General features: G+C 35.1%; 1 protein-coding gene across 50 annotated transcripts in view; it reads right to left on the bottom strand.

Annotated features, from left to right (window-relative positions):
* rims2a (regulating synaptic membrane exocytosis 2a) overlaps nucleotides 1-16,076 on the bottom strand; it is a 267,723-nt gene that overhangs the window by 71,207 nt on the left and 180,440 nt on the right. For 26 of the 50 annotated variants that reach the window (XM_069194863.1, XM_069194864.1, XM_069194865.1 and 23 more), the window contains 4 exons: nucleotides 12,789-12,898; nucleotides 12,059-12,091; nucleotides 8,416-8,472; nucleotides 432-464 (listed from right to left, as the gene is read on the bottom strand). In XM_069194863.1, the coding sequence (XP_069050964.1) occupies nucleotides 432-464; nucleotides 8,416-8,472; nucleotides 12,059-12,091; nucleotides 12,789-12,898 (233 nt within the window). The remainder of the gene's footprint in view (nucleotides 1-431; nucleotides 465-8,415; nucleotides 8,473-12,058; nucleotides 12,092-12,788; nucleotides 12,899-16,076) is intronic. The other 24 variants (XM_015358039.2, XM_015358046.2, XM_069194877.1 and 21 more) reach the window with 5 other exon arrangements.

Genomic DNA, 16,076 nt, shown 5'->3' with positions numbered 1-16,076 from the left:
TTTTAGTATTAGCTTTTATTTCTTTTCGGTACTAAAATGATTATTACAATATTAATAATGCGAAGCTCAGTCTTAAACCTGTAGCACATCAAAAATATATCTTATAATTGCCCCCCAAACCACCATACCCACAAAAAAGACAGCTTTTTAATGAAAGCATTCTGCATATTTTTAAAGCAGAAATGGAAATTTAGGCTTGAAGGCAGGTGTACATGTTTGTCTATATTATGTATATCTGTGTGTATTCAAATATACACACAGACAAACAAAGCCATGACTTTGATGACTAATGAGCAATGAACGCTAATGATGGAGGAAAGAAGAGGAGGAGACGTTGAATAATAATAAGGGAAGGAGGAGAAGGAAGTGGGTAGTAAAAAATAAGAATGGAAGGGGGGGTGGAAGAAGCAGGAGAAGGAGAAGTGACAGACCTGAGTTCCTCCGACGGGATGAATCCGTGTCTTCTGGGATCACACCACAGAATGGACAGACATAGACAGAGGAGAGGGGCATGAGTGGAAGCTTTCAGAAGGTGAGAAGCGACACCGAGGTAGGAGCAAATGGGCCCAGAGAGGAAACCACCACCACATCATCAAAAATGGAGGGAAAAGAGGGGCGGGGAGTTGGAGACAACAACAACAACGCCAGAAACAGCACGGTAAAAAAAAGACTGCACACACAAAACACAGACCACGAGGAAGAGAGAGAGAGAGACTGGAAGAGAGCTCGTTATGCTGACGAAGGAAGGAAGAGTGTTACTGACGGCGGAGGGAGGAGAGCTGAAAGGTTAAAGAAATGTTAATGAGAACACGTGGAAAAGAGTCCAGACAGACAACCTGAAGACCTTGGAAGACGGAGCGAAAAAGTCAGGTTCTTAAGGATACGTCTAATTGCTTTGACAGGCTCTAGTTTCAGCTGCAACAAAACCGCTCACCAAAATACCGTTACGATAAACAAACACAACAGAATGCGCCAAACCTTGGAAATGCTGTAATTATATACAGTACTCTATGACTGAAATATTTAGACAAACAGTGTATATTTTATGGAAATATTAAACAATTTTACTATTGCCTATTCAGATAATGTAATACATCTCTAGGGCTTACAGTTAATGTATTTTCTCATTAGCTCAGGAGGAGGAAATATTTTCAGTCGTGAATATTTTCCTCTAATTAAGCGCTTTCCACTCTTGCCTTCTTTGGAGAAAAACTGCTGAGGACTTTATGATCAACTGTGCTTTCATCCTAATGTTCTTAATCATATGCAGCGATGCGTTTTTTGATGTCGGATTACACATAAGAGGGATCTGCTTGCATTTCATTAGTTCTAGTCTAAATAATTGCATACACAATGTCTAAACAAAGTACAGAGGGGTCATAATTAGATGCTGAGAGGTACTCACCATTTGTACAAAGTACTGCAAACAAAGTACCACAATTTACAACTCTTTGTAGTCCTTCTAATGCAAATTAAAACGGTTGTTACCCTGAATACATGAGGATCTGTTATACTGCATTCTACTTGTCTTACTGAAAAAAAACAAGACATGAAGATACTGTAACCGAAAATCTGCAATGCTAAACCTATGACAAACTCTTGTGGAATAATTAATTTAGGAAACATAGTCCATTTTTATTGCCAACAATCCTTGTGTTATTATCCACACATCCTTCAGATGCTATCTTATCCAATTATTGTTAAATATGCTTTGTAATACTGTATATATACACACAACTGAACTGACAGTAAGACCGACAAGACACCGGTACATATTATTTATTGCACAAATTAGCCCACAAGTAAACTGATTTTAATTGCACAGAACATGCAAATTGCCAGATTATGATTTTTTGCTACTACTGCTATAAAAGGAGTGTTAAGAGTTAAAAGGGAAGAATTATGAACACATTTTCCGAAAAAATGGAATGCAAGTGCAATTAATCTTCTAAAATGCCAGATAACATACAGTACAGTGCAATGCTAAAAGAGACAGCCTTTGAAACGATACAGTACATTTACTTTGTTATTCTCCTGATGTACAAAAGGTGCTGTACTCTATCTTGAGCTGCTATGTCAACAGCAGTAGTAAATCATTTGAGTCTTAAGTGTATGCACTGCTGTTACATTATCATGCGGTATTTGCAAAAATGTTTTTGAGCTGCATATAAGGTGGTGAAGGCATGGCTCCCTCCAGCACTTGATACACTGCATCAGTCATGAAAAACAGTCACATAAATAATAACCTGTTTAATCTAGCCTTAAAAACTTTTCACTCAATACACCAACTCCTGATACACTGGATTTCTTATCAATAGCGATCTAAGTCTAAGAAAATCAGTATTATGTAGGTTATGTAATTATACAACCTCCTTCTTTTCATACTGTATGTACTGTACACAGAAATGATGAATTTCCCTGGTTCATCACTGCTCCAAAGGAACAATCCAAGCTCCACCTTATTAATGATTGTATTAAGAAGCTCCATTTTTATTACTCTATATTTACCATGGAATGCAGCTCTGCAGCAATATTAATTTCATTTGATAACGGTATTCAGACAAATTTTAAAGTAACGCTACCGTTACACCCTTACGCTACATTACCTGATCCCTACACATTGTTTAGAGCAGTTTTAGGAGAATCTTACTGGGCTGCCCTAAATGTTCTGCAGCATCCCTTCATTACTGCAACAAGTATTTTCCACTTACATTAAAAAGTGTAAAAAGAATATGGTGACAAGAAAATGTTACTGAAATTGACATTTCTGTCTGACTCCCAACAATTCAGTGCACTTTTTAATTTATTTTGCAGTTGGTATATAAACAACATACTGCACACACAGTGATACAGTATCCAGACCAAAGGGGTAGTGTAATTGTGGATGTCATATCCAAGTCAGTATGTCATCACAGCTTCATGCAATGAAGAACAGGATAGTTTATTAAAGGAATTATATTTATGTACGTGCACTATTAGATATATTTATTGTGCACTCAAAACTTCATGAATATCCTTATTAATCTGCGTTAGTATAGCTTTAAAATGCTGAGATACTGCGTATGTATATTTCATCGGAAACCTTTTCTTTCTTATGGCTCCAATAGTAACAGTGAGACTAATAAAAATATACTGGCATAAGAAAACTGCAAAAGTATCCATATTCTTTCTGTAATTACTTCATACACCATACAGCTGCAGATGCATTACTTTTTCCATTTTTTTCATTTCTTTATTATATTCTTTCCAGCACTAAAATCTAATTTCTACACACATATATATAAAACGAATCAGCAGCCTGTACACATCCCACGCATTCTAAACTCTTTTGCCTTCATGACAATCTTGTTTCACTTCTCAATATACAAGTCAATAATACAATCATTTATAACAAAGTGACATCGTTCAAAATTAATGAATGTCATTATATATTTTTAAATTAAAAGCTGAAGCAATTTCTAAGAGGACCATTTACACATACTGACTAGAACAGTTGTCAAGAAAAAAATACGTGGAATAATAGTGATCCTTAACATGGTGAAATGTTTCTTTTGCTGGTGTAGGAGGGGTTTCCATCTGAGAGCTGGCATTCTGGGAATTACAATGAAGAGCTGGGCATACTGACCACAGGACAGACTCACAGTGAGGGTCTGCAGAGGGCAAATTATGTTATGCTTCTATTTCTGTTTTAATGAAGTACGGAGTCAAATTAAAACAAACAGGTCAACAAATTAAAAAACCAAATTCAATCAATGTCTGAATGCAATCTTAATCGAGAAATAAAATGCTCAATTAATTTATAATAGTTCAATTAATTTATCACCTAGGGAAACAAACTGAATGTAATCTTCAACTTGGAATACCGACACTGAGGCAGTGCCATACTGTAGTTCCAGAACACAAGTTTGACAAAAAAAACCCTCAAAGCATAGTGATGGTTCAAAGCAATCTTAAACACACAAAGAACTTTTGAAAAGAAAGCAGACAATGAAAGCTAAGAAGGGAAGAGAAGAAAACATTAATGACAAACAATTATCAAGCTAGATAATTGTATATTTTTTTCCTCATTCCTTATAACTCTTTCCAGGCTGAATGAAACTCTGGGAATGTATTTACACAAACAAAAGGAAAGCTCCCAATTATCTAAGTTCAGGGAATGGTTGTATCCAGTCACGTGCAAAACAAGGTTATTTTTTCACTCAAGCTTTGGAAACCATGACATCTGTATTAAAGTGATTATTTACCAAGGTCTCACATGAGCTTCAGTACTGTGTTTTGCACAATGAAACCACAGACGCGGTTTAAACCCATTTTGTTTTTTTACTCCTTAGTGACATAAATAATACACGTCGACATATAATACAGTGACTAGACAAAAGGACAAATGCATTAAAACCTGCAGTACCATCAGCCTGGAAGAGTTTCCTGTACGAAGCTGGCTACTGTGTGTCCACACTGATCTATTTCCACAATACTACCTTTCCACATCACAACGTTGAAGAAAGAGCTGAGAAGAACAACACAAGGTCGACAAGCACTAAAGCATGAGGCCCCCGGACTCCCACCCTCCTTTCTCCTCATCCTCATGCTTCGCTTTGCCACACTTTTTCACACCCTGACAAACCTGGCTCAGAGGGGCGTTTCTGTTTCGTCCTGCCCTCAGTTACCGTACCATTCACCTTTCTCTGCTGGTCCTCCCAGGTCACTTCTGATACAAACCAAAAGGAAAGATGGCCAATCATGTACAACTTAAGTCGGCGAAACACAAATGTTCCAGCTAATTAAATACAAATCCTGAGCTACGTCACATTGACAGCAGTGGGGCTAAAGTCTTTTAAAAATTTTCTTTTTTAGCAAAATTACACATACAAAATATACGGTTAGAGACAGTCTGCATGCATGAAACTGGGCTTTGCAGGTGAACTAAATGAAGTGAGAATGTGATAAAAGAGCTTATTGCAAATTTAACTGAAAGTAGGCATTTTTTACTTCATACCAGCACAAAATTATCTGAGCTTTTTTTCTGTACAGTTTTACCACAATTAAAATCCTCATAACTCTGAATGGCTTAGTTTAAAGTGATACCTGTCAGGAAACAGTAAAATGTAAAAAATTATGCCTTTTAAATTCCACACTACAAAACTCTTACTCAGCTCTGTTTTATAGATACAGTGTGTGAATGTAAATGAAAAGTAGAGGGAGCCTTCAAATATTTTGCACTCTGTACTTCCTGATGCTGCAATTAAGGCACAATGATATTGATAGTGTAATTTCTTCAAGGCAAAGCCACTGCTTGAGCTCTGCTTAAATATATCACAATCATTTTCAGATTAACTAACCGGCTTTCTGCTATGTTTTGGAGAAATTAGTATTTTTAGGATAATAAAAACGATAATAGTTATGAATATTGATTGCTCAACGTCAAAGAAATAGATGTTTGAATGAAGATCAAACATAAGACTTGACATATTACTTTTGCTCCACCGTTAACCAGTAAATATAACATTCCATCACTTCTCATCTTCCTTTGCATTAGCTCTTTTTTGTTTACTAAATGAAAACAACTGAAACAGAAAAGAGAACTAAAACATGACTTTGGATCTAAGGTTAAAATAGCATTTATTACCTTAATAGTCCAGACATAAAAGTTATTAACCATAATAATTTCATGTAACTTAGTACAAAACAGATAAAAAAAAACGTGTATTGTGGTAATTTTGTCTTCACATTATTGCTAGATTTCTACCAAGCTGCTTTACTGCTATACTCAAAATACTGTATAGCACATACCTGTAGATAAATGTATGTTGATCACAATTATAATAAAATATGTCTCAGTTCCAGTTTTAATTATAATAAAATAATTAAAATTGTATAGATTAATAATGCACACTTAATATTGCTGCTGAATGTTTTTTTTAAATTACTGTCAGATTCAAATAAATGTTTATTTTCAAATCTGGGTTTACTGTATGTTTCCAAAAGGTTTCAGAAAAAATAATAAACAGTGAATCACTAAAATTACTATTTGGACTGAATAAAATTGCATTTTAAATATCTGAGATTAAATATGGCTAATCACACAATCTATTTTATCTTATTGACAATAATCATGTAGACTAATTTGCAAAGCACTTATCCACTGTCTTTCATCACTGCCTATATTGAATCTAAAAAGAATGACATGCAGAAATAAGTATTCTTCATATTTCGCACTGATATTGTGGATACCTGTTTCTTTGCTTTCAGCACTTATGATGGGACAGCTCCTATTCTTAAAATATAGGAACTCCTATATTTTAGCTCCATCTGCTGGTATTTTGAAGAAAAACATTTTCCCTCACAAAGCAGCATCACTTAACTTCCTACGCCTTGTGATATTTCAATGAATTGGATGTTTCTACTGTTAAATTATTAATGTAAATCAACAGATCTTCATATAAAGTATTCAAGATTTATTCTTACAAGAACTGGGAAACAAATAAGAATACAGTATACTGTATATACTGTATGTCCTTTATCAAATGGAAGACACTGAAAGGAGTAAGCAATCATGAGAGTAGTAAGAACTACTTCAAAATTGTATATTTAGATTACACTGATTGTGATTACTTTGATATAATAGTATAGGTTCAATTGTGAATGTCACATGACGCTGTTTCTGAGTTTAAATTCATACCATTTAAAATGTAAGGAAATGGCTCATTCTTCAAACATTTTAGCTGAGTACTTTAAAGTTTCTTCTGAGTATATCAATCCAGATTAAATTGAATTAAGGCCTAAAGGTTAAGATATAGAGTAGGAGGACAAACATTAAGATACTTTTTAATATTTTACACCTGTGTAGCAAACTTAAAATACTTTGACTAAATTTGCATAAACCGAACATACAGTATAATACGGTTCTCACTTTTTCCATCAAAGAAATGGAATCACTGAGCTATTTGTGCTCTAAAACACACAAGACAGTACATACTAAAACACTCTATTTAAATCACACACATCAAAAGGCATGCCAGCTCTAAATCACAATGCTAAGAAAAACCACCGTCACACTTCAAAATGTCAAAGGAGTATCTGGTTAACTTGCCTTTTCTCCCATTAACTGGTGGACACTGAGGTTTTTCCTCATATTCTTAATGGAATTTGGAAACAGATAATGATGTTAAAGAATGATAAAATACTTCATGGACAAAACCACATACATACACATTAAACCACCTTAGCAAACTACACTAAAGCTAAGAGCTGCATCACACCACTCAGGTTTTGAAAACATGTGTGAAAATTAGGTTGTAGTTGTGTAGAAAATACATTTTTTGATTGTGCAGTAAGGTTGCATTTCACAGAATGCTTATATTCTAAATTAATCTGAAAATACCGAGTGAAGAAACTATATGATCTACTAATAACTTTTGAGGATACAGTACCACTTATAAGAAATAAGTGGTAAAAAACAAGAAAATAAAAGTATACAATATCATTTATTTTTCCTTATTGGTGTATATACTGTAGGTTTTGTATTCCTGAAAATGAAAGCAAGGAAGACTGCTGGTGATAAATCAATATTGTACATAAAACATATAATATAATTAATTAAGTAAATTATTATAGAGGATTAGAAATGCTGCTATTTGAAACATTTACAATGGTTTAAATAGCATTCTGTGCTAGGCAATTAAATAACACAAACCAAAAGCGAAAATATTGCAGTAATATTTCAGATTCAAATATGCAGGATACATAAACAGAAAACACCAAAAACACAGAAGCACAAAAAGGGGAGAATAATTTTACTGTTGGAAATTCCAGCATTTGCCAATGAACCTCTTAAAACTTGTTAAAACAAATATTGTTAATATAAAAAGAAAATATGAATAGTATACAGTATTTCTTCTCAGCAGTATACGTTTTTTTTAATTGTACTGCACTTCTCTACATCAGACCATAAATCTACATATTTTAATAATATGTGCCAACAGAGGAAATATCTCAGGGCTGTAATAATCTGAAAGATGTGTTTTCTTGGTTTGGAAACAAGAGAACCTGTAATCTGTGTTATTGTTATACGAATCTGAGATGAACATCTAGAATTTAGGTGATTGAGGCATTATCTTCTTACAATATTCTAGTGGACAGGTACATGCTCAAAATGGTAACTGCAGTCCACACCTCTCAGAGGTAATAACCTAGACCATGCATGCAATAATACAAGAATGCACGTCATGGATTGACCAATCTTTAACCCAATGAAGAAGTCTGTGTATTATCTGTGGAGTATTGAAACTATTAGATAGCCAATGTCCAGCATGTTATCAGTTGCGACAGCATTCAAGCAGCTGCTGAATTCGGTTGTATGGAATTTCCAGCAGGGCCAGGGAAGAGTCTAGGCTAAGGCTTTTCTATGAGACACACCTGCCTCGCACTCTGAGCCCTGCAGCTCACCGTGCTCATTCTCTTCCCCTGCTTCCTCTGTGGGCATGGAGATCATGAGACAAAAACACAGACAGGGCGGATGGTTATGGTTGATAAGGCAAGGGACTAGCAGAGAGGCATACAACAACAAAGCCGAAATAAATATGCACATATACAATAACTGCATATGCATATACTGTATTTGTACATGAACATGTACAGTACACGTTTACAGGACTTATCCCTTTATATCAAGTTTTCATGTTAGTTTTTTCCGATAGAATAAAAATATTTATTCACAGAAACCAACAGTTTTCTGTCTTTCCTACTAACAAATGGACTCTACTGAAAATGTACCATTATGAGTTTGTCATATTCGTTTTTGAAGTTTCAAAGTAGTTTTGCATCCACTTTTCCAGTGGTTTCTTATGCTTTTAACATGCTCTCAATGTGCTTTACCATACATGACCAGAAACAAACAGATAAACATGACATTATGGAAAACAACACAGTATAGTAAAGCGCTGTAAAGCAAGTAAAAACGTAAGAATCTAACAAAGATCTCATCATGGTAAGATTTGACTACAGAATGATAAATGTGCCATGACCAACTTTCACAAGGTAAAAAACCATCCCAGGTTATGCAAGACTCAAATTATGCAAATTCGACTTTACATATTTACTGAAATTATACTGTACTTCCCATAATTTCAGGATAAGGAGAGTTTATGTTACGTGCAAATAGTGCAGGCAGTCCAGCACATTTCTTGCACTGATGAATAATGTGGAGGGAGCATAATGCGGTCCCGAACAGGGCTCTGTTAGACCCTTAAGTCTCACTCTGCTTTCACGCATGTGTAGATATCTTTTGCATGTTATCTTGTACTTTTCATTGGAAATTATGTGTAATCTGTATTGCAAAAATTTCAGGGTGGCACCCAAGTGACTTTATTTAATTTTTATTAGTTGCTGGGGAATTTTGTTTGTGTTAAGAACAGTACAGTGAACAAGTGAACAATAATGAACTGCACGGTTTTTTAACATTTGTTTAATAATAATTCAAATTTGTTTGCCGTATATTTTGAAGTGGATTCTATATTTTGGTGTTTAATTATTCTAATTGTAGGTTTAAAATATGTTTTTCATTCATCTGTATTTCATTTCTCTTCCCCTATACAAATCGGGCAAGTTTCCTTTCTTTCCTTTCACCGTGGATGGCTAGCTCCTGCTGCTAGTTTCTCTCTCTTGCTCTCTACTCCCATCCATGATTAGCACAAACACCTGTTAATCATTAAAAGACAATAAACCTTGGTGAGCCTCTTATTCTCATCTCTTGGCACTCCTTCCTCACTCCCTGACACAGTTAGAGCAATAAGGGAGGACTGCCATAATAACACGTTGGTAATTATCTACAGTATATGAACAGTATTCACCCAATGGCTCAGAAAAGGTTGTTTCCGATTTACGTTACATCCAGGTTACGTAGTCTTGAGGAACCAACCCTTTACGTAACGCAGGGAGTTGGTACTTTTTTTAACCGCAAAATTCTCTCAGCAACACTTTAGGTTCCACACCGGCCCTAAGCCGGTGTTTTCAATTGTATTTCCATCATACGTGTTGTTTTCACCTTCTCATTTTCTTTAACTAAAACTTTTCAAAGTGTTCCTTGTCGACTGGAAAAACCTAATAAGATTAAAAGAAAAGTTACATACAAGAGGAGGCCATTAGGCCAAACCAGCCTCTTAGACTACAGGAATGTTTTGTAAATCGGCCTGCTACGAGGAAGTTGCTATCTGTTGAGCTTTGCACTTAGTGTATAACCACATCGAAGGCCAAAGACATATTTATCTTTCTTTGGGGTTAGTGTTGCTAACAAGACTCTATAATTCTGTGACAGATACAGGTATTTCAGATTTCTATTTTCATCAATTTCAGCATATTGACCTCTGACTGTCACAAACTGCATTTCATTCACACATTACGGATGTACAGTACTGTATGTATGGTTTGTCTCATACAGTATGTGGCTGTATTTTAGGCACTGGAGCCACAGAGAAGCATACAAATCTACTGAGCATAAAAGACCAGCCACATATCCCAGAGGGTTTATGCTGTAATATTGTTTGAGCTGCACAGGGTTATGTCACTGTAACAGTCCCTCTTCAAATAAGCTCTGTTACAATTTAGTGCTAAAGTTTGTACACTACGCTATTTACAGTGTGGAGAAGTCTGGCAACAGAACTGCCATGGGAATATAATCTGTTCATTTCCTGTTAGTGACGGTCCAGTGTACAAAGTCATTTGTGTCACGCAGCCTTTCCTAAACAAATTAACAAGTGCCGGTCAGCAGAGCCTTCAAGTTATTGATGGTTGAAAATGTGTGGGACCTGATAGTATGGCATAAGTGAGAGTAAAGTAAAACGAATTAAGTTAAACTGTTTTAACTGTTGATATGTTATAGGGCTGTCTTTCATTTACTAAAAAATAGTACCCTGTAATGTGGCACAGAGTAGAATAATAGTTGTACCATGGTTACTAGAAAGATAACTATTGTCAAAGTTAAGTGACTGTGGGTTTTTTTGGTATTTAAAAACTGAAACGCATGCAAAGTGGGCATACATAAAATTTTATCTGCAAAATATTTATCCAAATACAGTAAATTATATTAATGGTATTTAAAATGATGCCTTAAAATTCTATGATAATATAAAAATATATTATGAATGGCTCTTACAAACAGTCCTATCACACTATATTTGCCTTTCCAACCATTCCTAAAACAACTTTGAACTTATAGTTAGTTGTATTTACAGTACTTATTGTATAATTGAAGGTTGACCTATTACAGTATGTCACATGACTAAAGATACAGTATTTCTGAAAATCTGAATGAAAATCCAAAGTCAGTTTCCCAGAATTTCATTTGTAGCTGTGATAAAAACAGATAAGCAACTGTACAGTAAACGTTATTCAGCAGAAATTGTTTCACTTAATGTGATGTCATAAATTAAATGAGGAATACAAGAAGTCAAAATCTGTATAAAATACAACTTTACCCAGATAACAGCAGCTGTTACATAAAAACAATCAAGCCTTAACTTAACAACCCTACATTCCATTTAAATAAGTGTTGCATTGTACATACAAAACTACATCTTATACTTATGATGCAGAAATCTGGTTAGGTCCTATAGAATGTAATAGAGGGATGAAATATGTATTTTGTCCTTTAAATCAAGTAGACTGGTCCCAGTAAACTAACCTCTTAGAAATGCAAAAAAGTGTAATGTCTCACAACTTTGGAAATGTTGAACATGTAAGCAAATGTTAGTTACCAGGAAAAAAGAAAAGCAGTGTTTGGACAGAGTAGAAATCATGACATTGACAAGATTAAGTCCAACGATGCTATTACACACACTTCAAACAAAAGACAAGAACAAACCGCAACAGACATCGCTTGGTTTCATGCAGTCAAAGGCAAAAATACTGTATCACTGCAAAAACTCAAGCTGGACAGAATGGGAGCAGAGTGAGCTGAGTCTGATGAAACCAGCTAACACCTATTGCAGATGGGTTTACTCTTGCAAACTGAGCTCTCTCAGACTCTGTCTGCAAAACTAAACCTAGACTTTTAGTTACAGACCTTCATAAGGCTCTAATCCTTCGTCTCCATTTTCTGGGAAGAAACGAAAAAGGAACCAAAGCAGAAATGTTTAATAAGAAATTAAAGAAACTGAATTAACAACAATAGTATGAATCTCAATAAAAGATAAACTCATTTTAGGGTATTCCAGTGATAATGACAAATATACAGTATAAAATTGCATTTTCCAATTCTCCAAATTGCATATGCGAAAACATATACTCTATTGCAATGCCTACTGTATCTTTCAACAGGGAAAAGAACAAATCTTTTCCTTTTATTTTTCTTGTACCCAAGCAGCTAACATAAACCATTATATAAATACAGCTTTCTCATCCGTTACTACAATATACCAGCCTACCACACAATGACAGCAAGCATTTTCCAGGACCAGTTAAACTATTGCTTCTATTTAGCAGCAACAGTTTCGCACATTTCTTAACCCAGATTTTTGTTAGTCAACAGACAAGCTTCAAGGCTCTGATCAAGAACCCACCACAACCACCGCTGTTCATATTAATACAACCACCAATGGTACTTCAAGAGATCTGTGGTGTTAATCAACACTGCCAAACAAACAGACAGACAGAATCGATTCTTGTTTTTAACTGTGATAAGCAAAGTCAAACGCCAAAGCGCAGCTCAGCTGGTGAGTATTTCACAGAACTATTCCTCTTTCTCAGTCTAAAGGTGCGGGCAAGAGACTTGTTGAAAAGAGCTGCGCACTTACTTCTTTCCAACGAGCCCTTCGCAGGAAGCTGTGGCAGCTGCCTCCCTCTTCGCCCGGCCATGGGGGTACTTGTGGGGCTAGTCTGCACCGATCCGCTACGTGGGTGTGCCCTGCAGGACACAAAGCAGTTAGCGATGGGGGGAGCAGCGCTCAGGGTTCCCTCAAAAGCATACCTCGGGTGGGCAGCCTAATTTCCTCAAGCACCCAGTGATTCCACAGTACTGCTGTGTGAGAGGAAAAGAGTTTTTTTTTTCCTTACCAGTTATCAGTGAAAAAAAAAAAGCCAGCAACAACAAAAGCCAAAACCACACACCTTAGGACAAAACATGACATGGATGAATAGTTATAAAACAGATTTATTTTACTATACAAGCTCCAGAAGTAAGATGGAGTGTAGAACTGAAACATTTACTGTACATATACATACGGTGCATATATGTACAATCATTGTCATACGCAACAGTGAAGGTGCTCAAATTTGTTGTCTGCTTACAAAATTAGTTGAAACTGATTTTCACCAGAAGAAAACTAAACAGTGATTGCATGACCATAAACGTGTGTTGTGTGATTACTTTTAGACCTTTTATCAACTAAATCTACCTTAGAATTGCTCCAGGCTTCCTAAAGTATATCCCAAGGCTCCACCTACAGTATGACTGTAACTGGAATATCTGCTTTGTGAAAGCAGTGCTTAAAACCACAGTAAAGGTATTATAAGTGAAACTGTTTAAGCACAGTATTAGTATGAATAATAAATGACTGTTAACTTTTAATAATAATCCTCAATCGATAATAACATGGTATTATAGTTAAAAATTGTTTAAGTATTGGCTGTGCCTTTGCAAATACATGGCTTGTACCCAGAAACAGATTAACCTCATTTGCATATCACTTCTGGTAGTAAATCATACAGTATATGTAAGTAGTAGTGCAATAATTGTCATTTTAAAATATGATGAACTCTAAAAACATGCCTACAGAAAATATTTATCCCACAAGTTTTATCATGATTTATTCAAACTGGATTACAGTGATCAGTTCTTATAATCTTGTCCATTCTAACGAAATATAGCTGTTCTCTACATTAGTTTGAATAAAGCTCCCAGTTGTGTCTCTTCTTCTGAAAAGTGTTTTAATCCAACTGGGTTTATGAATATTGACCAAATATAGTACGTCCTACTTCATATTTCATGCACAGAGGCTGACTTTTTGCCAAGTTTTTTTTCTTTTTTTCTGCTGTGAAATATTTTTAGTCTTACTTTAAATTTTTTTTGTCACCCTTTTAGTTCAAGTTTGCAGTGAAGAGGCATCAGTAACTTTGTACACGGCTATTCACACTGTGTTTTAACACAGAAGAGAACTAAGTTATAAAAATACTTTTAGACTGTCAGTGTATATAATGCAGTCATGAAGAACTACAGTATATACTGTATTTGGTCATACTCCTGCAATCACTGTTTGTCTTCCTGTCAATTAAAGCTATATTGTTAGTGAAAAGGTATACAAATTATATGTTGGAATGTTATGTTATACAGTAGATGTTGATAAAAAACACAAGTTGAGTATGTGCATGTATCCATACATAAATACACCTGTGCAAAATATATTTACATATATTACATGCACGTGATGTATATGAGGATGCAAAACAGGATTTTGGAAGAAAAAAAATAATTCAGAATTTGAAGAAAATAGGAGCTCGGTTGCACTAATTAGTTTATCCTAACACCACGCTTATGGCATTGTACAGTTGTAGATTCAGCATAGGATTTTCACATGGTTTTACTGTAGACTGCTAAGAGAAATGAAGAATGCACATCCACATTTTTTTGAGGTGCTGCCCAGTAAGAATGAATAAAACCAATGGTCAATCTATGAATTAGCTTCATTACTCTGCTCTCCTCCCCACTGAGAGGTGATGTGTGGTGAGCGTTCTGGCGCACTATGGCTGCCGTCGCATCATCCAGGGAGGGGCTGCACACTGGTGGTGGTGGAGGGGAGTCCCCATTACCTGTGAAGTGCTTTGAGTGGAGTGTCCAGAAAAGCGCTATATAAGTGTAAGCAATTATTATTATTATTATTATTATTATTAATAAAAATAATAATAATAATAATAATAATGATAATGATAATAATAATATAAGGTTAAACTACAGTAAATGTATTAAGATGAGCTGGATCTACACTCTTTCCTGTCCAAAAATATAATATAATGATGAAGCCTTGCATCTCCTGAGACATTAACAAGTTCTAATGATTTTTTTTTTTGTTTTAGAAAGTGGGCATTCATCTTATTTTCTTACTTTTACTGCATACTGCCCATGGATGTTTTTTTTTAATAGTTTGATTGTGTTTTACTACATTTGACAATGGGAATATCATGGTGTAGCAGAAACATTCCTTAGGCAGTTTTATAATGATATTCTCATCGTTCAGGGTATCACAGGATTCCCTAGGATTCATGATCCATGGTTAGGTGAGAGTAAAACCATGTGAGCATCCTTGCAAACTGAACCATAGTAAACTTTCATAAGGGCAGCTATTAGAAAAGTAGAAAAACACACTCAGTCACTCTATTCAAATGCATACTGTACATTTTAGTTGAAAAGATATTGCCTGAAAACAAAGAGTTGTCTGAAAAATAATGTTGCACACTTCAAAATCTGCGTAAGTAAAAAAGATCTGCTGTGAATTTCTAGCGAACTCATCATTTTTTTCTTAAATGCAACAGATTTGGAAAACCAGAAACACTCATTTTCAAAATGTCGATGAATGCTGTATGTGATCACATATAAAAGTATAAAAATATGCACACATACAGTGTACATATACAAAATGTATTTTGAGAAATGTAAATGGTTTACACACTTCATTAAAATCAAATGCATCACACTTTGCTCTGGTAAATAATTGCTGTCAATAAAGAATTCCAGGGGCAGGGCACTGTAAAACACCAGAGGAATGAAAACTGGGCCAGGTGGATCAGCTGCAGTATAAGACCTCTGATCACGGCCTCTGATTTGTTGCAAAGTCTGAACTCAGTATAGCAGATAAAGAAATATATATTAATCACATCATAATGTAATTAAAATACATTATTTTGTGCCAAAATAGGAAATAATCGTATCATATGAAAACAAAGTGATTAAGTGCAAGAGATTTTGGTATTTTTGGTTTTGCTAATTGAAAGAGGTGTATATGACCTTTTACATGAAATGAATGAAAGTCATATACAGCACATCTCTAAATAAAATGATCTAGTCATAACTACATTATTTACTTACGATT

The sequence above is a fragment of the Lepisosteus oculatus genome, chromosome 10 (assembly GCF_040954835.1).
Source record: "Lepisosteus oculatus isolate fLepOcu1 chromosome 10, fLepOcu1.hap2, whole genome shotgun sequence".
NCBI lineage: Eukaryota > Metazoa > Chordata > Actinopteri > Semionotiformes > Lepisosteidae > Lepisosteus > Lepisosteus oculatus.
This window is presented reverse-complemented; position numbering and strand designations above follow the sequence as displayed.